The following is a 26,540-nucleotide window of genomic DNA, read 5'->3' on the forward strand; positions in this document are numbered from 1 at the left end:
ACAACAGCGGTGGTTCCCTTGAAGAAAATGTCTGCTTTGTAGGGCGGGCTCTATAGCATTTAGCCCCTCCCTCCGCAGGCTACAACCACAGAATCTCCAGGAATTTCCCAGCTGGGAGTTGGCAACCTTAGCTGGGGTACCTGTGTGCTCTGAGAGCCAGTTCGGTGTAGTGGTTAAGAGTGTAGCCTCTCATCTGGGAGAACCAGGTTTGATTCCCCACTCCTCCTCCACGTGCAGCTGCTGGTGTGACCTAGGGTCAGTCACAAGCTCTCTCAGAGCTGTTCTTGAAAAAGAGCCATTTTTGTCAAGAGCTGTCTCCGCCCCGCCTACCTCACAGGGTGTCTGTTGTGGGGAGGGGAAGGAGACTGAGCTGCTCTGAGACACCTTCAGGTAGTGAAGGGCAGGGTATAAATCCAATCTCCTACTCCTCTGAGGCCCAGAAATTACCCGTTTCCCCAGCCACTTTTGGACAAAGTCGCTTTGTTTTGGATTCTGGACGGTTCTGAAAAGTCTTCCGCCGGCTGCTTCTGCTTCCCTGGGAGGCCGTTTCTTGTCCCAGCTTGCAAGAAGCAAGACTTTGGGATATGCAAATGTGCCGCTTCAGAAGCCAGAGCCCCGGAGTGAATTCTGAGAACTGAGATCCCTGAGCTACTTTTGATCTCCCTGGGGGGATTAAAGACTGGTGTTGCTCCTGAACTGCCGTAAGACCAGGAGTCCTGAACTGCTTGGTGTCGTGGTTAGGAGCGGGGGACTCTGATCTGGGAGAACCGGGTTTGATTCCCCCCACTCCTCCACATGCAGCGGCTGGTGTGACCTTGGGTCAGTCACAAGTTCTCTCGGCGCTGTCCTCTCAAGGGCAGTCCTCGAGAGAGCTCTCTCAGCCCCACCTGCTTCGCAGGCAGCGTTCCCTCTAAGCTGAGTTAGTGTGAGCCAGCTCACAGTTTTTTAGCCTCCGGCTGACACATTTTTGTCTCAGCTCAGGAAGGAGGGCTCCGGAGCAAACTCATTTATGCAGCGGCCAAATCGCTCACCCACAACTTTAATGCCAGCGGCTCACAAAGTAGGATTTTTGCTCACAAGACTCCACAGCTTAGAGGGCACATTGATCACGACATCTTGCGATGTGGATGTCCAGCTTCTCTTTAGCCTCTCTCTGCTCCTTGGCAAGCACCCGCTCTAGAAACTGGCTTCCTTTTCTTTCCCTGCTCCGAGGGGATCTTGTGGAAACTTGGCCATCGGCGTCCCAGGCGGGAAACCTCTCATTCCCTGACTTACAAAGCTCTTTTCCTGTCCGCGCAGTCGCTCACCCGAAACACGTTTGAACACTTTCAATAGGTTTTTTTTGGCTTGGCCGCCCTTCAGAGCCAGGAGAAAATAATTAACTGTTATGTAACTCCGGTTAATGATGCTTCCACCTGCCTGGCAGTGTTACATAACGATGTGATGTACGCTTTCCTCTTTGTTTGTAACCACCCCGGAGGCTGCGGTGAAAGGCTTTGAAGAGCCGAAAGGGACCAAAACACTGCGGTCCAACACACCACCCCAACATCCAAAGCCTGCTCTTGCAATCCAGAACTCTGCGCCTGCGGGGTTTTTTTTAATTATTATATATTTATTAGGATTTTATACTGGACAAACACACGTATTTACAAAACAACAATAGAACATAAATTCACGCAACAACTGGGTTCTCAACCCTTCACATTCATCAAATGGCGTAATTAATCAATTTTAGTGGCATTACCCAGGATCTTTACCTAGTATTCTATTCTAGCTCGATCTTACTTCTCTAGTTTTTCTGCCATACTTCTTTATAACCTAGCACAACAGCTGGAGTGATTTATCTATTTAAATTTCTAATAATCAACCAGTCTAATTTGGTATACTCAGCAATTTTAGTTTATTTATTTATTTATTTATTATTTAAATTTATACTCCGCCCTCCCCCGTAGGGCTCAGGGCGGCTAACAGGCAAGATAAAACTTGCAACATAAAACAACAATACAAAATTACCAAAATATATACATTTTAAAAGCATATTATACAATTTAAAAACCCATCCTCAATCACATGAAGTGCTCGGTGAAACCAAGACTCCCAACCCCCAAAAAGATGGCGGGATAGTACCAACGATTCCTGGGAGACAGTCTATAGCGTCGCTATTTATTCAGATGTTCCAAAAGATCTTCATTTTCAATTCATTTTCATCATTAAGCCATCATTATTCCACTCTTATTCCCAATATAAATACCATAGCCAAATTAATTTATAAAACAAAATCGCCTAGATGCGCCTGCGTTTTCACAAACACTGGAGAATGCACCTTTCGGTCCGCTTTCAGTGCACTTTGCAACTGGATTTTACTGTGCGAAACAGCAGCGTCCACTTGCAAATGATTGCTGAAGCGCATCGAAAGCAGGCTGACAATGCATCGCTCGCCGTGTGCGAAAGCAGATAGCATTAGAAAGCATCGGCTTACAGAAAGAAGAGGGGACTCTGGACGACTCGAGCCAGCGAGCCGGAAGGAGGTGGAACAAAATTGCCCTTGGGCAGGCCAGCAAACGCTCTGTTCTTTCTCTCTTGTAAAAGCAAATTCCTTGCTCTTGTGAAGAGCACGGAGTTATTTCTCAGGCGCAGCTGAATAGTCCTCATGTGGTAGATGTGAAGTTTTTGCACAGTTAGTGCTGTAAGGGCCACTGCAAATAAGGGCTTCTGCCTGAATTATTTGGGACACCTTTTTTTAAAAAAAAATCAAGGACCTTAGCTGATAGATCGATGCGACATTGCCATCTGACCCACATCCTGTTGGGGGTTTTTAAGACCCCTGGAGAGGTGGGTTTTTTTTTAATAATACTGCATAAACTACAAAGAAAGGAAGGAAGGGGGGACTACAACTAGGGAGAAAGAAAAGTAACCCACACTAAACTAAAAACCGAAGAGTAGGAGATCATTACCCTGTTAAACTGCAGTTAGTAATAAAGAAAAGACTGTTAATAAACAATATACTTTATACAAATAACAAACAATATACAATATAGTGGTATATTGACCCACATCCTGTTCTAAACTCCAGGGTTCAGCTGTGAGACTTGTGGAATACTAATAAGACTGCTGCACTCAACTGGATATCCCAGGCTAACCTGATCTCATCTAATCTCAGAAGCTAAGCAGGGGTCGGCCCTGGTTGGTACTTGGATGGGAGGCCACCAATGAGGTCCAAGGTTGCTACGCAGAGGCAGGCAAAGGCAAACCCACCTCTGCTTGTCACTCGCCTTGATCTGGACGGCCCAGGCTAGCCTGAGCTCATCAGATCTCAGCCGTTAAGCTGGGTCGGCCCTGGATATTACTTGGACGGGAGACCACCAAGGAAGTCCAGGGTTGCTATGCAGAGGTAGGCCATGACAATCCACCTCTGTTTGTCTCTTGCCCTGACCCGGATGGCCCAGGCTAGCCGGGTCTCATCAGATCTTGGAAGCTGAGCAGGGTCTGCCCTGGTTAGTGCATGGACGGGAGGCCACCAAGGAAGTCCAGGGTTGCTGTGCAGAGGCAGGCCATGGCACACCACCTCTGCTTGTCACTTGCCTTGACCTGGATGGCCCAGGCTAGCCCGATCTGAGCAGATCTCGGAAGCTAATCAGGGTCGTCCTGGTTGGCACTTTGATGGGAGACCACCAAGGAAGTCCAGGGTTCCTATGCAGAGGCAGGCCATGGCACCCCACCTCTGTTCGTCTCTTGCCCTGCCCTGGATGGCCCAGGCTAACCTGATCTCATCAGATCTCAGAAGCTAAGCCAGGCGGGCCCCAGTTAGTACTGGGATGGGAAGACCACCAAGGAAGTCGAGGGTTGCTGTGCAGAGGCAGGCAATGGCACAACCACCTCTGAACATCTCTTGCCCTGCCCTGAATGGCCCAGGCTAGCCTGATCTCGTCAGATCTTGGAAGCTAAGCAGGGTTGGCCCCGGTTAGTACTTGGATGGGAAGACCACCAAGGAAGTCCAGGGTTGCTGTGCAGAGGCAGGCAGTGGCAAACCACCTCTGAATGTCTTCTGCCCTGCCCTGAATGGCCCAGGCTAGCCTGATCTCGTCAGATCTTGGAAGCTAAGCAGGGTCGGCCCCGGTTAGTACTTGGATGGGAAGACCACCAAGGAAGTCCAGGGTTGCTATGCAGAGGTAGGCCATGACAATCCACCTCTGTTTGTCTCTTGCCCTGACCCGGATGGCCCAGGCTAGCCGGGTCTCATCAGATCTTGGAAGCTGAGCAGGGTCTGCCCTGGTTAGTGCATGGACGGGAGGCCACCAAGGAAGTCCAGGGTTGCTGTGCAGAGGCAGGCCATGGCACACCACCTCTGCTTGTCACTTGCCTTGACCTGGATGGCCCAGGCTAGCCCGATCTGAGCAGATCTCGGAAGCTAATCAGGGTCGTCCTGGTTGGCACTTTGATGGGAGACCACCAAGGAAGTCCAGGGTTGCTATGCAGAGGGAGGCCATGACAATCCACCTCTGTTTGTCTCTTGCCCTGACCCGGATGGCCCAGGCTAGCCGGGTCTCATCAGATCTTGGAAGCTGAGCAGGGTCTGCCCTGGTTAGTGCATGGACGGGAGGCCACCAAGGAAGTCCAGGGTTGCTGTGCAGAGGCAGGCCATGGCACACCACCTCTGCTTGTCACTTGCCTTGACCTGGATGGCCCAGGCTAGCCCGATCTGAGCAGATCTCGGAAGCTAATCAGGGTCGTCCTGGTTGGCACTTTGATGGGAGACCACCAAGGAAGTCCAGGGTTCCTATGCAGAGGCAGGCCATGGCACCCCACCTCTGTTCGTCTCTTGCCCTGCCCTGGATGGCCCAGGCTAACCTGATCTCATCAGATCTCAGAAGCTAAGCCAGGTGGGCCCAGTTAGTCCTTGGATGGGAATACCACCAAGGAAGTTGAGGGTTGCTGTGCAGAGGCAGGCAATGGCACAACCACCTCTGTAGGACCCAGGCTAGCCTGATCTCGTCAGATGCCCTGCCCTGAATGGCCCAGGCTAGCCTGATCTCGTCAGATCTTGGAAGCTAAGCAGGGTCGGCCCCGGTTAGTACTTGGATGGGAAGACCACCAAGGAAGTCCAGGGTTGCTGTGCAGAGGCAGGCAGTGGCAAACCACCTCTGAATGTCTTCTGCCCTGCCCTGGATGGCCCAGGATAGCCTGATCTCATCAGATCTTGGAAGCTAAGCAGGGTCGTTCTGGTGAGCACTTGGATGGGAGGCCACCAAGGAAGTCCAGGGTTGCTGTGCAGAGGCAGGCCGTGGCACGCCACCTCTGAATGCCTTCTGCCCTGCCCTGGATGGCCCAGGCTTGCCTGATCTCATCAGATCTGGGAAACTAAGCAGGGTCGGCCCCGGTTAGTCCTTGGATGGGAATACCACCAAGGAAGTTGAGGGTTGCTGTGCAGAGGCAGGCAATGGAAAACCACCTCTGAACATCTCTTGCCCTGCCCTGGATCGCCCAGGCTAGCCTGATCTCATCAGATCTCGGAAGATAAGCAGGGTCGTCCTGGTTGGCACTTGGATGGAAGACCACCAAGGAAGTCCCAGGGTTGCTACGCAGAGGCAGGCAACGGGAAAACACCTCTGTTTGTCTCTTGCCTTGACACCCCCTTGAAGGATTCACAGTGTCAGCTGCGGCTTGACAGCTCTTCCCGCCACCAGGAAGACAGTTTCTGATCACCTGTGGAGCGTTTCCTCTGGCCTCTGGAGTCAGCCAGGCAGCTCGTAACAATAGAAATGAGGGAGGGGAGAGAATGCGTGTCTATGCAGGGGCCTCTCCCCCCCACACACTTTTAAAAAAATTAATAACAGTAACAAAAACAATAACATGAAATAACTTTGCTTGAGCCAGAGGGATTACAATGGAAATCGTAAACCCGTTAATATTTAAACTAAACCTAGTAACAAACTCAGAACTGTAACCAGTCGATCGGACAAGAGCGATTAAGCGCTTTATCAATCGGCACCGTACATTCTGGCACCGGTAGCCAAACTGCAGGGAAAACGGGTCTGATCCCCTTTTGAGTCGGTATGCCGATTCTGATGAGAAATCTTTTCCATTAACAAAGAAGCGCCAAACCTTGTCAAACCAGCCAAGCAGCAGCTAATAAAAAACCCAATTAATAACCTTTTAGACCAAGGTAAGAACATAGAGAAGCCCACGTTGGATCAGGCCAATGGCCCATCCAGTCCGACACTCTGTGTCACACAGTGGCCAGAAATACCAGGTGCCATCAGGAGGTCCAGCAGTGGGGCCAGGACATTAGAAGCCCTCCCACTGTTGACCCCCCCCCCCGAAGCACTAAGAAGACAGAGCATCACTTGCCCCAGAGTCCCGATCTGTCCCTTGTGGCTAATAGCCACTGATGGACCTCTGCTCCATGTGTTTATCCATAAGAACATAAGAGAAGCCAATGTTGGATCAGGCCAATGGCCCCTCCAGTCCAACACTCTGGGTCACACAGTGGCCAAAAATACCAGTGCCATCAGGAGGTCCACCAGTGGGGCCAGGACATTAGAAGCCCTCCCACAGTTGACCCTCCCAAGCACCAAGAAGACAGAGCATCACTTGCCCCAGAGCCCCTGTCTATACCTTGTGGCTAAGAGCCACCGATGGACCTCTGCTCCATAGGTTTATCCATAAGAACATAAGAGCAGCCAATGTTGGTTCAGGCCAATGGCCCGTCCAGTCCAACACTCTGTCACACAGTGGCCAGAAATACCAGGTGCCCTCAGGAGGTCCAGCAGTGGGGCCAGGACACCAGAAGCCCTCCCACTGTTGCACACACACCCCCAAGCACCAAGAGTACGGAGCTTCACTTGCCCCAGACCGAGAGTTCCTATCTGTCCCTTGTGGCTAATAGCCACTGATGGACCTCTGCTCCATATGTTTATCTAATTCCCTCTTGAAGCTGTCCACGCTTGTAGCCTCCGCCACCTCCTGTGGCAGTGAATTCCATGTGTCAATCACTCTTTGGGTGAAGAAGGAGATTGGATTTCTACCCCACCCTACACTGCCCAAGGGAGTCTCAGAGCGGCTCACAAACTCCCTTCCCTTCCCACAACAGACACCCTCTGAGGTAGGTGGGGCTGAGAGAGCTCTTGACAGAAACGGCTCTTTTTCAAGAACAGCTCTGGCAGAACTACGGCTTGCCCAAGGTCATCCAGCCAGGTGCAAGTGGAGGAGTGGGGAATCAAACCCAGTTCTCCCAGATTAGAGTCCTCGCACTTAACCACTACACCAAACCAGTAATAGGAAGGATCTGTTCTAATAAGCAGGGGACTCCTGATTGGCCTTTCGCTTCTGAGCATCCCCGTCTGCACGTTCCTGTTTATTAAGCTGACTTCTGCAGCCCGAAGAGCTCATCATAACTCAGCTTAGACATCCCAAGAAAGCAGGGATTCCCGGGGTACCCACCGCCCACCTCGCCTTATGCTCCCAAATCTCCTCCTTTCCAGAACAAAGACCTCAAGAGCCGCCTGGCCAGCTCCGAAGGGCTGCAGAAGCCGAGCGCCAACGTCTCGCAGCTGGAGTCGCGCATCCAGGATCTGCAGGAGAAGCTGCAGGTCGAAGAAAGGTAAGCAGCGGGAACTCCTTGCAAGGAAACATGTAGCACTTGAGGCCAGTCCGCTTCAGACTACGCTGGCTCTGCAGTGCAGGGTCCACAGTTGCAGGATGTGACCCGTAAGCAGCCTACTGGGGTGCTGCTTTTGTTCACAGAGCCCTGCAGGCCTTTGTGGGGTCAAGGGCCGCCTCCTACGGCCCAACAATTGCCTTTGGAGAAGGGCTGCTATAAGAACATAAGAGAGAAGCCATGTTGGATCAGGCCAGTGGCCCATCCAGTCCAACACTCTTGTGTCACACAGTGGCCAAAACCCAGGGGCCCTCAGGAGGTCCACCAGCGGGGCCAGAACTCCAGAAGCCCTCCCACTGTGGCCCCCCAAGCACCAAGAAGACAGAGCATCACTTGCCCCAGACAGAGTGTTCCATCTATATCTTGTGGCTAAGAGCCACTGATGGACCTCTGCTCTTAAGAACATAAGAGAAGCCATGTTGGATTAGGCCAACAAGCCCATCCAAGCCAACACTCTTGTGTCACACAGTGGCCAAAACCCAGGGGCCCTCAGGAGGTCCACCAGCGGGGCCAGAACTCCAGAAGCCCTCCCACTGTGGCCCCCCAAGCACCAAGAAGACAGAGCATCACTTGCCCCAGACAGAGTGTTCCATCTATATCTTGTGGCTAAGAGCCACTGATGGACCTCTGCTCTTAAGAACATAAGAGAAGCCATGACAGATCCGGCCAACAGCCCATCCAGTCCAACACTCTGTGTCACACAGTGGCCAAAACCCAGGGGCCATCAGGAGGTCCACCAGCAAGGCCAGAACTCCAGAAGCCCTCCCACTCTTGCCTTGGCGTGTGTCTTTTCCTGCCGCTGCTGTTTTTTCAGACACAGTGATGACCCATGGTTCTCTCTCCCACCTCACACGTAGTGGTCTTGCCCCTCGTTTAATTGGTCTCATTTAATTGCTCGGTTTACAGTCCTGAGGTAGGATTGCATGGAGATATTCCACCAAGGGCAGCACCTTCCTCTGGTGCTGAGCGCCTTCTGAGCGGAAACAGGATGCCACGAGCGGAACAGGTTCCAAGCCCAAGATTGGTCAGTTGTCCGGCCCTTCTCCTTCTTCTTTTCCCTCCCCGATCCTGATGAAGAAGACGAAGAAGAAGAAGAGGAGGAAGAGATTGGATCTATCCCCCGCCCTTCACTCGGAGTCCCAGAACCGTTTACAATCTCCTTTCCGGGGGTCATTTCGTAAAAAAAGAGGTGCAGGAGCTCATTAGCATAACTCATTAGCATAACTCATTTGCATATGCCACACCCCCGGACATCACCAGAAGTGTGTCAGAAGGCAACACCCACCGCTCAGGCTCCACTGGACTGTTTTGGATTGCTAGCTTTGGGGGGGTGGGACATGCAGATCTGTCCTCACAGAGGAGGGAGAGCTTGTACCTGAATAAAACTTGGCCTTAAAGGTGCCACTGGACTGTTTTGGACTGGGGGGCCAGGAGGGGGCTCTGCAACTTAGCTGGCTACTTCTTGCTCTGAATGAGGGCTGCTGGGAGCAGGGGGCGGGGCTTGTTGCATGTGCCCACCCCCTGGGCTCTTTACTGCTGGAGCTCTGCTCCTGTGCGCTCCTGCAGGAAATGACCCCTGCTCCTTTACCTTCCCCTCCCCACAACAGACACCCTGTGAGGGAGGTGGGGCTGAGAGAGCTCTTCGAGGACTGCCCTTGAGAGGACAGCTCCGAGAGAACTTGTGACTGACCCAAATTCTCACCAGTGGCTACAGGCGAAGGAGTGGGAGAATCAAACCCGGTTCTCCCAGATTGGAGTCCCAGCTCCTAACCACGACACCAAACTGGATCCCAGATCCCCCCCCTCACCTCAGTTGCAGAGTTTTGTGACAGAGGAGATCCCCCTTCACCTGATCGATCGAGGCGAGACCAGACCGGTTGAACCTGTGACATTTCCCCCACTCGGCAGAGAGAAGAACATTCTAGTGTCGTCCAACCGCAAGCTGGAGCGGAAGGTGAAGGAGCTGACCATCCAGATCGATGACGAGAGGCAGCACATCAACGACCAGAAAGACCAGGTGGGTGCGGTGGGGCGGGATAGAGTGCGATGGGGGGCGGGTGAGCCTGGACAGCGGGGAAAGGCGCCCGAACCCCCTGAAGCCCCTGGTGGGATCTGTTCTTGGGCTGTTCTTGGGTGGGTTGGCATGAAAGCGACCCACCTGGAAATGGTGCGGATGCCCCTTGCTCAGAGGCCAGTCTGAGTAGACAAGACTGACTTTGGACCGAGGGTCTGATTCAGTAGAAGGCAGCTTCACGTGTTCAGACCATGACTCTGACCCAGGACCACGTCTTCGAGGAGAGAGGCCCGGGGTTAGTGGTTGAGTGACCTTCGCGGAATGCCAGAGGCCCAGGGGTCAATCATCAGCATCCCCGGTGAGACAAGGGTTAGGAAAGAGCTTCTTCCGTCTTGAGAAAGGAGAGCTATGGGTCCGAGGAGACTGTTCTGAGACGAGTAAACCAAGATTAGGCTGGGTGGTGGACCACACATGAAGCTGCCTTCTACTGAATCAGACCATCTGTCTATCAAGGTCAGTACTGGGCCAGTTTGGTGCAGTGGTTAAGTGCGCGGACTCTAATCTGGGAGAACCGGGTTTGATTCCCCACGCCTCCACTTGCACCTGCTGTTGTGACCTTGGGTCAGTCACAAGCTCTGGCACAGCTGTCCTTGAAAAAGAGCAGTTTCTGTCAGAGTTCTCTCAGCCCCACCCACCTCACAGGGTGTCTGTTGTGGGGAGGGGAAGGGAAAGGCGTTTGTCAGCCGCTCTGAGACTCCAAGTGAGGTGTGGGGTATAAATCCAGTCTCTCCTCTCTTCTCTTCCTCTCTTACTGTCTACTCAGACTGGCAGCCGCTCTCTCAGGTCTCGGGCGGAGGTCTTTCCCATCCCCTCCTGCCTGGTCCTTTTAACTGGAGATGCCGGGGATTGAACCTGGGACCTCCTGCAAGCCAAGCAGAGGCTCTGCCACTGAGCCATGGCCCCTCTTTACAGCTCTCCAGGGTCTCAGGTGGAGGTCTTTCCCATCCCCTCCTGCCTGGTCCTTTTAACTGGAGATGCCGGGGATTGAACCTGGGACCTCCTGCAAGCCAAGCAGAGGCTCTGCCACTGAGCCATGGCCCCTCTTTACAGCTCTCCAGGGTCTCAGGTGGAGGTCTTTCCCATCCCCTCCTGCCTGGTCCTTTTAACTGGAGATGCCGGGGATTGAACCTGGGACCTCCTGCAAGCCAAGCAGAGGCTCTGCCACTGAGCCATGGCCCCTCTTTACAGCTCTCCAGGGTCTCAGGTGGAGGTCTTTCCCATCCCCTCCTGCCTGGTCCTTTTAACTGGAGATGCCGGGGATTGAACCTGGGACCTCCTGCAAGCCAAGCAGAGGCTCTGCCACTGAGCCATGGCCCCTCTTTACAGCTCTCCAGGGTCTCAGGTGGAGGTCTTTCCCATCCCCTCCTGCCTGGTCCTTTTAACTGGAGATGCCGGGGATTGAACCTGGGACCTCCTGCAAGCCAAGCAGAGGCTCTGCCACTGAGCCATGGCCCCTCTTTACAGCTCTCCAGGGTCTCAGGTGGAGGTCTTTCCCATCCCCTCCTGCCTGGTCCTTTTAACTGGAGATGCCGGGGATTGAACCTGGGACCTCCTGCAAGCCAAGCAGAGGCTCTGCCACTGAGCCATGGCCCCTCTTTACAGCTCTCCAGGGTCTCAGGTGGAGGTCTTTCCCATCCCCTCCTGCCTGGTCCTTTTAACTGGAGATGCCGGGGATTGAACCTGGGACCTCCTGCAAGCCAAGCAGAGGCTCTGCCACTGAGCCATGGCCCCTCTTTACAGCTCTCCAGGGTCTCAGGTGGAGGTCTTTCCCATCCCCTCCTGCCTGGTCCTTTTAACTGGAGATGCCGGGGATTGAACCTGGGACCTCCTGCATGCCAAGCAGATGCTTTACCACTGAGCCACAGCCCCTCCCCTACTTTGCATGCAGAAAGACCGAGGTTCGTCCCCAGTGAATGGACTGGCGTAGCAGGTGCCGGAAAGGCCTTTCTGTACTAGAGTCCCTGGAAAAAGCTGCTGATGACCTGAGGAGACAGTTTGACCGATTTCCCACAAGCTGCTGCTCCGCCCTCGCTCTTCCTCCCCCCCCCCCCCGACTTTAACCACCAACCAGAGGCTCTTCCGCTCAGCCACAGTCCCTCTTTACAGCTCTCCAGGGTCTCAGGCAGGGTCTCAGGCAGAGGTCTCTCCCATCTTCTCCTGCCTGGTCCCGATTTTAAGCACCCCCCGATTTTAAGGACCAGTTTCCCACTACTTGCTGCGGGGCCGCATTTTGACCCGCAGCCTCGCCCGATCTCCCCCGTGTCTTCTCGATCCTCACAAAACAGGATCGAGAAGACGCATGGGAAACTGTGGGAAGCTGTGGGAAACTGACTAATACAATCGGGAGAAAGGGAAGAGCGAGGGCGGCGCAGCTGCTTGTGGGAAATCGGTCTCTGATTCTGCAGGGGGCCAGTTCATCTGCAGTTCCCACATTCTTGTTTCCTCCAAGCCGAGATTGAAACCTCCTCCTCCTTGAGGCCCGCCTCGCCTTTCCCGCCCCCTCGACAGCCCCGTAGCCTCAAACTTGGCCCTCACAAAACCCTTTCCCTCCCCCTGGCATGCACAGCTGAGCCTGCGGGTCAAGGCGCTGAAGAGGCAGGTGGACAGCGCCGAAGAGGAGATCGAACGGCTGGAGGCCGCCCGGAAGAAGGCCCAGAGGGAGGTGGAGGAGCAGCATGAGATGAACGAACAGCTGCAGAGCCGGATCAAGGCCCTGGAGAAGGACCTCTGGTAGGAGAGGGGGGGATCGTTGTCACCTTGCGGCACTTTTCTTCTCGTGCATCCTCCGGAAGCACACGCAGCCCTTTCTGGGGTCTTTGCAGAGCAGGTTACTCGAAAAAAAAATGGCTCCGTGCCCCAAGGAGCCTACAGTTTGTCCAAAGAGAAGAGGGCAGCAAGAGGGAAGGTGAACAAGGGTGGGCCTGGCGGTGTCCTGTGTCCGGAAGAAGGAAAGGTGGGCTTGGGGACAGAATCATCAGGAAATAGTTTCAGGGGGTGGCCATGTTGGTCCGCAGCAGACGAACTGGATTCGAGTCCCGTCGCACCTTAGAGACAAACGAGATTTTCGGAGGACGAACTTTCGGGAGTCAAAGATCTGACAAGAGTCGAAAAGATGACTTTCCAATCCAATACCCTTTATTGGCATAGCTATAGCTTTAAAAAAGAGAACAGTGCAAGACAGCCCGTATGCCAACAAATAGAAGTCATCAAGGTACAGCGATTTGTATCATTGTACATAATAGTAATTGTCCTGCCACGGGCTCCTCCGCAGCCTTACAGGCCGCTGCGGCGGGACTGGTGCGTCCCGTGCCGAGCTATCCACCAGTCCCAGACAACAAAGACGCCGGGGCCCCAGTTTCGCAGGCCGACGGAGGCATCAGGGGGGTTGGTTCCGAAGGCTCCCAAAAACCCAGACCCCTCCCCCAGCGTCCAAGGAGCAGAACAGCACGGAAGGGGCGAGAGGAGGAGCAAGAGGAACGGTCCGGACCGCGTTCCACGTAAAGGGGGGGGAGAGCCCGATTAAACGAAAGAGCCCGGTGGAGGGTCCCTGCATTACCTCTGAGGGTGGTAGCCGGCGAGAACGCGGAGAGGAGTATCGGCGTCTCTGCCAGAAGTAGGCACACCCTTACAAGCCCCGTTAGAACGCTGAGTATACAGGGGGCGGGACCACCAAAGGGGAAGCAACACATGATAGGAGAGCATGGTGATGGGCAGGTGGAACGGCCCATAGGTTTAGGAATCACAGAAAGGGGTCCCACAGAGGGAGTGGGGGGGATATAAAAGAAAGGGAGCTGAAGAGTGCCGGGGAGGAATTCAGAACTGATCTCCCAGCCAACTCAGAGAGAACGTGGGAAAGAGATCATTCTGAGGAAGGTGTCTGGGGTGTGAACGAACCCCCACTTCCAAATCTGAGGCACTTGCTTCTTCATTAAAGACTCAACACGGCTACTGGTTACTCTGGCCCTGGGGGCGACCCAGAGCGTGACAGTAATAACAGGAGAAAGTAATAAAATGCGGGACAGTAATCTCAAGTAGTTAAAACTGTTGCAATAAGAAACTTAACTATCCTAAACAGAATCGTAGAAACACCGTATCTCTCTCTCCTAATCTCTTATGACTTTCAAAAGCTCAAGCCCCTCCCCGGAAATCCTATTGGTCTCTAAGGTGCTACTAGACTCAAATCTGGCTGTCCTGGATCAGGAGTCCCCAGCAGGGCGCCCGTGGGCGCCGTGGCACCTACCCTCACCTTTCCAGGTGCTTGCCAAGTATTTGTTAGAAAGTGGGCGGGGCCAGGTGCGGCTCGTGCAGGGCTTCTGATTGGCCATTGGAGATCTGGTGGGCTGTGCAGTGGAGAGGAACACTGTTTTGGTGGCAGCTGCCCTCACAGTGTTGGTTTTATTCTGTCTCACATTCATTTTCCCCACTTTTTAAAAATGACCCCTCTTGTCTCCTGCACTTGAGCGTGTGGCTGGCTCTGCCTCCTTTGGCAGCCATTTTGTGGCTGGCTCCGCCTCCTTCGGCAGCCATTTTGCTGTTCCGCCCACCACCCTGTATCACAGTTCCCAGAGGTGTCCACAGGCTCGAAAAGGTTGGGGGCCTCTGCGCTAGATGCATCAGCATCAGTGTTCCCTCTAAGCTGAGTTAGTGTGAGCTAGCTCACCGTTTTTTAGCCTCCAGCTCACACATTTTTGCCTTAGCTCAGGAAGGAGGGCTCTCAGAGGGCTCTCAGAGCGAACTAATTTCTGCAGCAGCCAATTCGCTCACTCACAACTTTAATGCCAGTAGCTCACAAAGTGGAATTTTTGCTCACAAGACTCCACAGCTTAGAGGGAGTATTGATCAGCACCCCTTTCCGTAATGAGTGCAAATAGTTCTTTGCTTTCTGTCCCTTGGATCCAGGCGCAAGGCAGCCCGCTCCACAGCAGAGTCCTCCCTGAAGGATGACCACTTGAGCTCGGACGAGGAGTTCGACAGCGCATACGGCCCGTCCTCCATTGCGTCCCTCCTGACCGAGGGGAACCTCCAGACCAGTTCCTGCTAGCGGCGTTGGGCTGGGAGGACCAGGCGGGGGGGAGGTATGCCTCAGCCCTCCTCGTCGAAGCCCCCGAGTGGACCCGGGGACACCCATTCAGAAAACCGTCCCCTCGCAAACAGAAGGACGTTGCATCTATCAGGCTCAGGAGTAGACCCCTTGGGGCCTTTTCCGTGATAAAAGTGGACCTCTTATCGATGTGAAGGAAAGATTTATATTTTTTTGCTGGGGGAGAGGCGGTGTGTAAAATAGCAGGTGGGGAATTGATTATATTTAACCTATATCGTTTCTTGATCTGGTACTCAGGGCATTGGTGGAAAATGAATGATCTAAAGCCAAAACAAAAGCGGTTCTCTTTTCTTAACCAAATTTTAATCTTTCTGTGTATATAGGGGCCTAAACATCTATGTATGTATGTAAAATGCATGAATACTGAAATCAATGTGCAATAAGGAGGGGGTGTGATTTTGGGGAGATTGTATACAAGGGTGTGTCTCGGGGGGGGGCACCGTAGCCTTCCTTGGTGGACACACCTACGGGTGTGTTGAGCTGTAAGTAGACGGGTTCTAAGGTGGCCTTAACCATTGTCTTGTCCTACTCTTGGCTGGAGGGTCTTCAGTGCGAGGCATACGGTTCCTGACTGGGAAAAGCCCGAACGTTGCTTTGTGATTGGGTAACCTTCTCGGTGGATCGACTCAAAGTCCTCTCCAAGACTCTCAAAGCCAATTCCTTCTTCTCTCGTACATCTTTCTCCTATGTATTCTTGTCCCCTACCTGGATCCCACTGCGCACTCCAAAGAACGCATCTTCTGTTTGCCCAGGAGCAGAACCAGCTCTGGAACGGATATTCCTGAATCGAGGAAACTAGGCCTGCCCACCCACAACTTCTGAAATTTTTTCAAGACTTTAGCAAGGCAGGCAGGATACTGATAAGATCCCTATCTAACTCATGCTTAGGTGGGTGGTCACGGAAGTTGTGGACAAGACTGGCTTTTGCTCCACGGTGTCCGCTTGATTCGGCACCAACTGATTGTCAAGGATCTATTTGGCGTTTGTCGAAAGACAGCGGTCGAAGCTGTCCTGCAGGGAGAGAACCCCAGCGTTGTTAGGTCTTGGTCGGTCTGAGAGCCCCTCGCGCTCTTCAAGTTGTGTTGGCAACAAGGTTGTCAGTATTCCCACAGAATGCAAGGGAGAAAACGTTTAAGAGTTGTCGGTGGGAACTGAGAAACCTGCGGTATGATGAGCACAGCGTGGTACAAACTCTCTTTTCTTTGCCGCTGGATCTTGTTGATCTCGAGCATTCGGACTCCAGTGGTGTCTGGCTTTTCATATGCTGACAGTACCACCAAACCTCCTGTTTTTAGGGCAGGTATCAGCCTACAACACTCTTCATCTGTTTCACAAGGCAATTGCAGACTAAGGTTATCACAAGCATTTGGGGGGTTAGTCTGAAGGCATTATCCTTAATTGGCGGTGATTGGACTGTGAGCAAATGTGGCCCAAATCCTGATGTCTGTGAGTCACTTCCCGCCTTACCATTTAAAGAAGGGAGTGTTCCTGCAGTCTCTTCTACATCCAAAAAATTTGATCCACGAGGAAGTGATGCATGTTGCTAAGAACTCCCTCACAGTCTGGGAAGCGGGAATACCGGGGCGGGGGAGTTGATCCCGCAGACCTGTTCCACTAAAAGAAAGGTTCTTACATCAAGAGAAGTGCCACCGTTAGTGGGACAGATCTATGGGGCCTAGTCCAGAGACTCGGTCAGAGGGAGAGCCACTTCACAAAGCTCTTCCTATGCAGGTTCTGTGTGAATGCAAATTGGGGAAAGTGGCTGCAAAGCGGATGCATGGTGTCCTGTCTCGTTTCATATGAACATCCAGCCAAGATTCCTGAACCGACCCAACAAAAGCATTTCTCAAACACTGTCTCTCGTACGACTGTCAGTGGGTTACAAAAGCCGCTGCTTAGGCCATGCGCCAGTCTCAATGTATTTTCAGCGGGGACACGGGTAAGGTCACATGAGCATCAGTCTGTGCACCTGGGCACCTTGTCGTTGACCTCACATGCTATCCTACTCTGCAGAGAAGGCCAGGCCAGGAGCACTCGATCTTTGGCACCGAACCTTCATAAGGGCTCTTTTTTCCTGTCGTTTCTGTAACGGTACCCAGTTTGGGTGTCCCCACAAAAACTTTTCCAGGCCTTGCACTGTGTGCCTTATCGCTCATCCGTCCCTCGAGGGGAACTATTTTGGCATCCTTTTTCCGCTCTGGATTCAGATTGTGGAGGTCACGCTCAAAGACACACCCCTGGTGACGATGGCGTGTAGCTACACCACGGTACTTGTCCATCTGTGTTGTCTCAAGCTGAGAGAAAGGGGGCACCTTGCGGGCTTCCACCTTCCTCTGTACCTGAAAGGCGGCCTTCCTGAACCTCTCTCACAAGGCCGATAAACGGGAATTCTTAAAGATGGGAGGCCCTCTACAGTCTGGACAGTCGCCCAGTGGAACTCTCTTCCTCCCCAGGTGTCCTGTTTCTGAGGCCTTTAGCAGAGGGATTGTGGGTAGCTTGTGGCACAGAAGAGGATTCGAGGTAGAGCCACAGACGAGTTTTGGGGAGGGGACTAGGAAGGAGTACCTGGGGGCCATCTTCTTCCATGCTGAAGGGGTTATCCCAGTTGTAAATCCAGCCGGAACGCTGAGCGGGCTGGAGACCCTGCTTCTGTTGCCAAATTTCATCCAAGCGCACGTTGTCTCTGGACCCCAGTCTTGCTGCTATAATGGCAAGCACTCGCAAAAGGGTATTGGGCTTCCTCAAAAAGATGATGCCGTTTCGAGCGATGCCGTCTCGATGAGCCCCGTGCTCACTGCAGATTCTTGGAGGTGCTTTCATTTTGATGACAGAACTGGAGGAGGCCTACCGAGGATAGCGTGTTTTAGCCTTTCGGAAACGGGGGCCTGTTGCATAGCACCTCTATGTTACGGTCAGCATGTGCGGGAACCAGAAGTTCAAATCTCGGCCCGGACAACTCTCTAGTCTCTTCTGGGGCGAGTGTCAAAAGTGGAGCTGCCAGCTCGTTCATCAAGTCCTCTCTGCTGTCTCTCTTTGCCCCGTTGTAGCTGCCTTGTAATTTGGGCTCGCTTGCTACCAACAACAGGGCTCCTGCCTCCTGTCAAACTGGGAACGATCTGTTCGAAGAAACACCAGACCACTGAACTGTCAAGAGCCCCAGTGTAATACTTCTTGCCTGGTTGCAACATGCGTCTTGCTCCAGATTCCGTAGAAAACATGGCGGATCCCTCTTGCAAGACTCTTCGAGCCATCTCTCCCCAACGGTAATTTTGCACATTCTCTGGAGGATTATTTTTAATACTAGACCTTTATTTTTTCTTTTGGCAGAAAAGCAGGATCAGTGTCAGTTTTTTCTCCACCCTCCCGAAAACGTAGTGGTTGAGCCATGAGGGTCTACCCTGGGCCTGCTCACCTGATGAACATAATATATCGGCAAACTGAGCGGAGCCCGGTAGTGGAGATATAAACTTTATGCCTCTGATGGACCCAGCATATGCAGCAGTTGTATTGCGGCGAGTCGCAGGTTTGAGTGGGCCTGGTTTAGCTTTTAGGTTGAGTGTCGGCTGTCAAGTTCATGGCACAGCAGCCTCTTAACCGTATTCAAGATCTGTTTGATTCCTCGGAGTATTATGCAGGCCAAAATTCCGTGCACGTCCTAGGAACACCAGTTTGTAAGCACCCCAAGTTCACAGAGAACTTGGATTTTTTTTCTGGATTTTTGGCAGCGCTTTTGACGGATATGGAAAACTCTCTTTTTTGAGTTCAGCCCTGATGACAACGGTTGCCATTCGTGCCTCTCAAGGGGGGACTGCTGTAGGCGGACCTGGCCCCGTGTGTCTCCTAACCTTCTGAAGGGCTCCAAAACACATTTTGGCCACCACAGACAGGTTGTTATCAGACCAGCCAAAACCGCAGTGGCAGCAAACCCACCGTGTCTTAGACCCTCTGTGAAACTGAGCTGCGTGTAGAGGGTGGCCACAATTTAAGAAATGCACCACCATACCGCACGGGGAGTTCCGAGCACATGAATTTCCTCTAAAGCTCATTCAGAGACAATTTTAGCAGGGGGCAAACTTTGGCGATGGTACGCTGGCACCTATCGGGGGAAAGATGGTCCGCCATCCATCAGAGCTCACCGACTCAAACTTGATATCTTGAAAGAATGCAAACAATGCAACGGCAAAAATAAGCCTACCCCGCCACCTGCTCAGTTTGCCGGGGGCAAAACCGTGGCTGACTTTTTACACCGAGACCTCTGATGCTGTAGTTCTTACAGTCATGCAATAATTTAGATGTATATTGTGGTGGTGGGGGGGACAGGGAATATGATCAAAATGGAATGTCGAACCTTGATTGTGCGCACACCCCTTATCGTTCTGGGTTTGGACCATTTGAAATGGCTGCTAATGTGATTTTCTTTTTATGACTTGTACCTCTTTTTGATTTCTTTCAAGATTCCCCCCCCCCTTTATTAAAAGAACAAACTTGTATATTGATTTTTAAAATAAAAAAGACCTATATTAATTTGGGCTTTTCTAACTTTATCATCTCTCGCTTTCCCTTGGGATTGGTGTGTGGGGAAAGTTCTCAAAGAAGCTACATACAGGCCCGTAGCCAGGATATTGTGGCTTATGGGGCAAAGAAATTGCTGGTGGGGCTGCCATTATTTACCATAATGAAGGGGGTGTGGCATGCGCCCCTCTCCCTCCCCTCCTGCGAGATTTAAAGGGCCCTCCAGCTGATCAGCTGCGGTGGCTCAAGTGGTTAAGACACTGAACTGCAGGCTGTGGAAGGTCGGTAGTTCAGCAGTTCGAGACCCAAGTGTGCCGCATGACGGAGTGAGCTCCCATCTCTAGTTCCAGCTCCTGCCAACCTAGCCGTTCGAAAGCAAGAAATTGCAAGTAGATAAATAGGTACCACTTCGGTGGGAAGGGAACAGCGTTCCGTGCGCCTCGGTGTTGAGTCATGCCGGCCACATGACCACGGAAACGTCTTCGGACAGCGCTGGCTCTTCGGCTTTGAAACGGAGATGAGCACCGCAACCCTAGAGTCGGATTCGACTGGCTTTCGAGCAAGGGAGACCTTTACCTTTATCTTTTAGCAGCTGATCAGCGGGAAGCACGTGGCTTCTCTTCTCAAAAGTGGTCTGCGTAGCATCCCTTTAAATCAGGGGTGTCAAACTCATTTGTTATGAGGGCCGGATCTGACATAAATGAGACCTTGCCGGGCCGGGCCACGTGCGTCATAAAAGGTAATGCCCGGTAGCGGAGAGATCAACTTTATAAAGGACACAAACGCAAAGGTGTTTTTTTTTACTTAAAGTAAAAAACATGCTTAAAACATGAGCACTCTTGCAATATTTTATTTCACAGTGTCGGATAACTGACACCTCTTGCTCTGAATGACTGCATCCAAATATCTGTGCCGTTGCAATCTTGAGTCTGGCTGTTCAGGTGTGTCTCTGTAAGCTGCAAACCTACGAGGATGCAGGAGCAGCAGAACTGGAAGCAGCAGCAGAAGACAGCCAGTTCTACTGCGGGCCTGATAGAAGCCCTTTGGGGGCCTGATCCGGCCCCCAGGCCGCATATTTGACACCCCTGCTTTAAATGTTTTTGGGAAGAAGCGGGGGGTCCTCTAAGGAAGGGGGCTGGCCCTTTGAGGAAGGCGGCAGAGCCTGCAATAGCCCCATTGTAGCTACGGGCTATGCTACACAGCTCGCCTGTAATGAACCAAACTTACCTCCAGGCGTCCAGACAGGGAAACGTCAGAAAAATAAGCTTTACTTTTAGACCTCAAGTGACTGGGGGTGTGTGGTGGTGATGAAAGAGCCAATCAGACGTAGATGCTAGAGTGCTGGGTGCGAGTTTGAACTTACGAAATTCACTGGGTGAACATGGGACCAGTAAGGCTCTTGGCCTTAGCCTACCTCACAGGGTTGTTGTGATGTTAAAATGGAGGAGGGGGGAGACAGCCACTAGTCCTCTCTGAACTCCTAGAAGGAAGAGAGGATGGAAACCATGAGGAGAGTATGACTGTTGGATGGGTGGGGTGGCGAATACGCTTGTCGGCTATTTAACTTTTATTTATGTACTTCATTTATACTCCACCTCTGCCCCCAAAGGGGACCCAGCGTGGTTTACATTGTTCTCTTTCTCCATTTTATCCTCACAATCCACCCTGATCCACCCTTGGGTCAGTCACAAGTTCTCTCAGAGCTGTTCTCTCAAGGGCAGTTTTCAAGAGAGCTCTCTCAGCCCCACCTACCTCACCGGGTGTCTTGTGGGGAAGGGAAAGGAAAGGAGATGGTAAGACACTCTGAGGCTCCTTCAGGTAGTAAAGGTGTCAGGTTCTATAGTCAGATCACACCACACAGCACTTCAGAAGACGTATTCTGTTTATTGGTAGTTTGTAACTATGACACTTGAAGGGTTTTTGTCAGAAATGGTCCAAATCAGCAGGGCACACAAAGTTATAGTAGTTTCAAAGCACCCCCCATTACAAGCATAAGCCAATAAGCATTGTGCATGGTCCCGTGAGTGGGAGAAAAGTGAGCCGTTCATTCCCAGCAGGTCAGGAGCAGCTGGAAGCCCAAGATCAAAAAAGCATACACAGACAACAGTTAGTGTACTAGAGAGGAGGATTACTCCCCACACATTCCAAAGACATGGCAGTGTTCACTGACAAAAGGGTGGGATATAAATCCAATCTCTTCTTCCTGGCCTTTCACTACCCGAAGGAGTCTCAGAGCGGCTCACAAACTCCTTTCCCTTCCCCTCCCCACAACAGACACCCTGTGAAGTAGGTGGGGCTGAGAAAGGAGGAGGAGGAGGAGAAAAGAAGAAGAAGAGATTGGATTTATACCCTGCGATTCACTACCCAAAGGTGTCTCAGAGCGGCTGACAAAGTCCTTTCCCTTCCCCTCTCCGCAACAGACACCCTGTGAGGTAGGCGGGGCTCAGAGAGCTCTTGACAGAAACGGCTCTTTTTCAAGAACAGCTCCTATCAGAACTACGGCTTGCCCAACGTGCCAGTGGAGGAGTGGGGAATCAAACCCAGTTCTCCCAGATTGGAGTCCGCACATTCAACCACTACACCAAACTGACTTTCAACATAGAAGAAGAAGAAGAGATTGGATTTATACCCCGCCCTTCACTACCCAAGGGAGTCTCAGAGCGGCTTACAAACTCCGTTCCCTTCCCCTCCCCACAACAGACGCCCTGTGAGGTAGGTGAGGCTGAGAGAACTCTGATAGAAACGGCTCTTTTTCAAGGACAGCTCTTATCAGAACTACGGCTTGCCCAAGGTCATCCAGCCAGGTGCAAGTGGAGGAGGAGTGGGGAATCGAACCTGGTTCTCCCAGATTAGAGTCCGCACACTTCACCACGACACCAAACTGGCTCTCAAGTGACGTAGAAGAAGAAGAAGAAGAGATTGGATTTGTACCCCGCCCTTCACTACCCAAAGAAGTCTCAGAGCGGCTTACAAACTCCTTTCCCTTTCCCTCCCCACAACAGACACCTTGTGAGGTAGAAGAAGAAGAAGATATTGGATTTATACCCTGCTCTTCAATACCCAGAGGAGTCTCAGAGGGGCTTACAAACTCCTTTCCCTTCCCCTCCCCACAACAGACACCCTATGAGGTAGGTGGGGGTGAGAGAACTCTGATAGAAACAGCTCTTTTTCAAGGACAGCTCCTGTCAGAACTACGGCTTGCCCAAGGTCATCCAGCCAGGTGCAAGTTGAGGAGGAGTGGGGGAATCAGACCCGGTTCTCCCAGATTAGAGTCCATGCACTTCACCACGACACCAAACTGGCTCTCAAGTGACGAAGAAGAAGTGATTGGATTTATACCCCTCCCTTCCCTACCCAAAGGAGTCTTAGAGCGGCTTACAAACTCCTTTCCCTTCCCCTCCCCACAACGGACACCCTGTGAGGTTGGTGGGGCTGAGAGAGCTCTGACAGAAACTGCTCTTTTTCAAGGACAGCTCTTATCAGAACTATGGCTTGCCCAAGGCCATCCAGCCAGGTGCAGGTGGAGGAGTGGGGAATCAAACCCGGTTCTCCCAGATTAGAGTCCGTGCACTTAACCACTACGCCAAACTGGCTCCCATTTCAGGGAATTAAGACATGCTCCAGGTAAGACACTACTAGACATAGAGAAGAAGAGGAGATTGGATTTCTACCCCACCCTTCACTACCCAGAGGAGTCTCAGGGCGGCTGACAATCTGCTTTCCTTCCCCTCCCCACAACAGGCGCCCTGTGAGGTAGGTGGGGCCGAGAGAGCTCTGAGAGAACTGCCCTTGAGAGAGCAGCTCTTGTCAGAACTACGGCTTGCCCAAGGTCATCCAGCCAGATGCAAGTGGAGGAGTGGGGAATCAAACCTGGTTCTCCCAGATTAGAATCCGCACATTACACCAAACCACTACACCAAACCAAGGGCAAAGGAACCCCGGGCAGCGTCACCAGCCAGCGTCACCAGATACTAAGTGGCATCAGGAGACGCGGTAGAGCTTTTTTTTGCCGGGGGGGGGGGGGGAATTAGGAGAAGGGGGAAAGTCAGTCTTCAGAAAACAGGGGAAACTACTCAGTTAATAGTGTATTTACAAAATTACAAGGGCCACCCGGGAGCCAGTCTGGTGTCGTGGTGAAGTGCGCGGACTCTAATCTGGGAGAGCCCGGTTTGATTCCCCACTCGTCCACGCGCAGCTGCTGGATGACCTTGGGCAAGCCATAGTTCTCTCAGAGCTGTCCTTGAAAAAGAGCCGTTTCTGTCGGAGCTCTCTCAGCCCTCTCACAGGGCGTCTGTTGTGGGGAGGGGGAGGGAAAGGAGACTGTAAGCTGTTCTGAGGCTCTGAGTGAAGGGCAGGGTATAAATCCAGTCTCTTCTTGTATTGTGCCCCACTGAGGTCCCCGTCCATCCCCAAATCTCCAGGAGTTTTCCAACCTGGCGCTGGCAACCCTACCCTGTGTCTCCTGCCGGTGGCCAAAGGGGACCTGGCTACCCTAGTGGGGGCCTGAAGATTTGTAGGCGTTACAGTTGATCTCTGGTCTGTGGAAATCAGTTCTCCTGGGGGACAAACTGGCTGCTTTGGAAGGTGGATACTATAGAAGAAGAGAAGAGATTGGATTTATACCCCACCCTTCACTACCTGAAGGAGAGCCAGGTTCGATTCCCCCACTCCTCCACATGCAGCCAGCTGGTGTGACCTTGGGTCAGTCATGCGTTCTCTCGGAGCTGTTCTCTCAAGGGCAGTCCTCGAAAGAGCTCTCTCGGCCCTCGCCTGCCTCACAGGGTGTCTCCACCATGAATCCCCTCCCCACTATCTCCCGTTGCCGCAAGAGCTACCGACGTTTACGCAAACCGGCATTGTTATCATTCCTCTCTTTGTGGGGAAGTAGGTTGGGGAGTGTTTTGTTACCTCATCCGAGAGCAGGTTTTAGGCCGGAGGAGCCTGACTGCGCTAGCGACACTCCTCCGGATCGGCCGCCGCCCCTTGTGGCCTACATTTTAACTCCGCTGGAAGGGTGTCGCCTTCCAAGGAAACTTCCCCCACCCACCTCTGTTTCTGGCCCTTATCCCGGAACTTGGGAGCTCTTGAGGAAGGCGCTCCCGTGTCCGCTTGGTCGAAAGGAAGGGAATTGTAAGTTGCTCTGAGATGCCAAGTGAAGGGTGGGGTATAATTCCAACTCTCCTCCTCATAGAATCATAGAATGTGAGAGTTGGAAGGGACCTTGCAGGTCATCTAGTCCAGCCCCCTGCACACTGCAGGAGCATAGCTGAAAGGTAGCCCTAGAACATACCAGAAAGATGGTCGTCCAGCCTCCGCTTGAAAAAGTCCAGCGAAGGAGCATCCGACCCCTCCCGAGGCAGTCCGTTCCACACTGCTCAGCCACCCTTACAGTTAGGAAGTTGCTCCTGATATTGAGCCGGTAAGGAGGAGGAGGAGGAGGAGGAGATTGGATTTATACCACGCCCTTCACTTGGAGTCTCAGAGCGGCTTACAAACTCCTTTCCCTTCCCCTCCCCACAACAGACACCCTGTGAGGTGGGTGGGGCTGAGAGAGCTCTGACACAAACTGCTCTTTTTCAAGGACAGCTGTGCCAGAGCTTGTGACTGACCCAAGGTCACACCAGCAGGTGCAAGTGGAGGAGTAGGGAATCAAACCCAGTTCTCCCAGATTAGAGTCCGCACACTTAACCACTACACCAAACTACACCAAACTCCTTGAGGAAGATAATAGATCTGCTCCATCTTCTACATGACGGCCCTTCAGATACTTGAAGACTGCAATCCTGTCCCCTCTAAGCCTTTTCTTTCCCAGGCTTTCAGAGCGTCTTCCCAATCCACCTTCCAAAGCAGCCATTTCCCCCAGGAGAACTGTAATAGCGGGAGATCTCCAGCTGCCACCTGCAAGGTGGCAACCCTAACGCCACCTCCCAAATGTCCAGGAGCAGGAGCAGGGGGCGGGGCTTGTTGCATGTGCCCATCCCCTGGGCTCCTTACTGCCGGAGCTCCGCTCCTGTGCGCTCCCGCAGGAAATGACCCCTGCATATGATAATACATCTGATTTTCCTTGTATGGAACAACTCATAATATTTGATAAACTTGATTAATCTATATTTTCCCCTACCCCGTCTTCCTTTCTGTATCCCAGTTTTTTTAGAAAATAAAATTAAAAAGATCTGCCCTCACAGTGGAGGGAAAACTTGTACCTGAAGGCGGGCCGGGGGGGGCACTCTGCAACTTACCTGGCTGCTTCTTGCTCCTCGTAGCCCGACTGAGGGCTGCTGGGAGCAGGGGGCGGGGCTTGTTGCATGTGCCCACCCCCTGGGCTCCTTACTGCCGGAGCTCCGCTCCTGTGCGCTCCCGCAGGAAATGACCCCTGCATATGATAATACATCTGATTTCACTTGTTTATATGGAACAACTCATAATATTTGATAAACTTGGTGAATCTATATTTTCCCCTACCCCGTCTTCCCTTCTGTATCCCAGTTTTTTGAGAGAATAAAAAAAAATTAAAAATATATTAAAAAATTAAAACTCCCAAAGTGCTCTAATGTGACGCTACAACTGGGTGGCACATCAGGTAGATCCAGGCCACGCCGGGAACCGGACGGAGCAGCCGGTAACTGGCTCCAGCGGCTACCCAACCCCCTGTTCCCAATGGACAATGCTTCTAATGCACGCAATCCCCCGGCTGCAGGTGGGAGTTCTTCCTGGCCGTGTCCTAGGAACACGGAATGCAGTGACCTCTGCGGCCGCAGGTGTGAGCTGGCTCACGGTGGATTCCGTGCCGCACAGCTTCCTTAGAAGGCCAGGGGAAAGACGACACCCCAGAGACGTTTGCAGAAACAAAGGACGCGGAACAAAAATCGAAAACTCCTGGGCTTGTCGGAGCTGCCCGCTTTCAGGTCACAGCCCCAGGCGTGGAAACGCAATGAAAAGATCCAGCCTTTTAGCTCTCAGCATAACCAGATTTGGAGACAATGCTGTTGTTGTTGTTTTAAAGTCCACTGGCGCTTTAACACACGGAAGAACGCTCCTTCAATCCACTTTCAATGCACCTTGCAGCTGGAACTGACAGTCTGAAATGACAAAGTCCACTTGCGAATGGCCGCTGAAGTGGGTCGAAACCGCATTGTTTAGCATGTGTGAAAGCTGCAGCCAGGCTGTTAATGAGTCTCTCTAGAAGGGCCCACATT

The 26,540-nt window shown here is 52.4% G+C and overlaps 1 protein-coding gene across 1 annotated transcript in view; it reads left to right on the forward strand.

Annotated features, from left to right (window-relative positions):
- Window positions 1-15,219, forward strand: part of CGN (cingulin) — a 118,589-nt gene extending 103,370 nt beyond the window's left edge. The window contains exons 19-22 of the mRNA XM_015416026.1: window positions 7,482-7,600; window positions 9,566-9,674; window positions 12,298-12,461; window positions 14,631-15,219. Coding sequence (XP_015271512.1) covers window positions 7,482-7,600; window positions 9,566-9,674; window positions 12,298-12,461; window positions 14,631-14,772 — 534 coding nt within the window. The 3' untranslated portion in view covers window positions 14,773-15,219. The remainder of the gene's footprint in view (window positions 1-7,481; window positions 7,601-9,565; window positions 9,675-12,297; window positions 12,462-14,630) is intronic.
- The last annotated feature ends 11,321 nt before the right edge of the window (window positions 15,220-26,540 follow it).

This window comes from Gekko japonicus, unplaced genomic scaffold (genome assembly GCF_001447785.1).
Source record: "Gekko japonicus isolate JY-2015 unplaced genomic scaffold, Gekko_japonicus_V1.1 scaffold226, whole genome shotgun sequence".
NCBI classification, from domain to species: Eukaryota; Metazoa; Chordata; class Lepidosauria; order Squamata; family Gekkonidae; genus Gekko; species Gekko japonicus.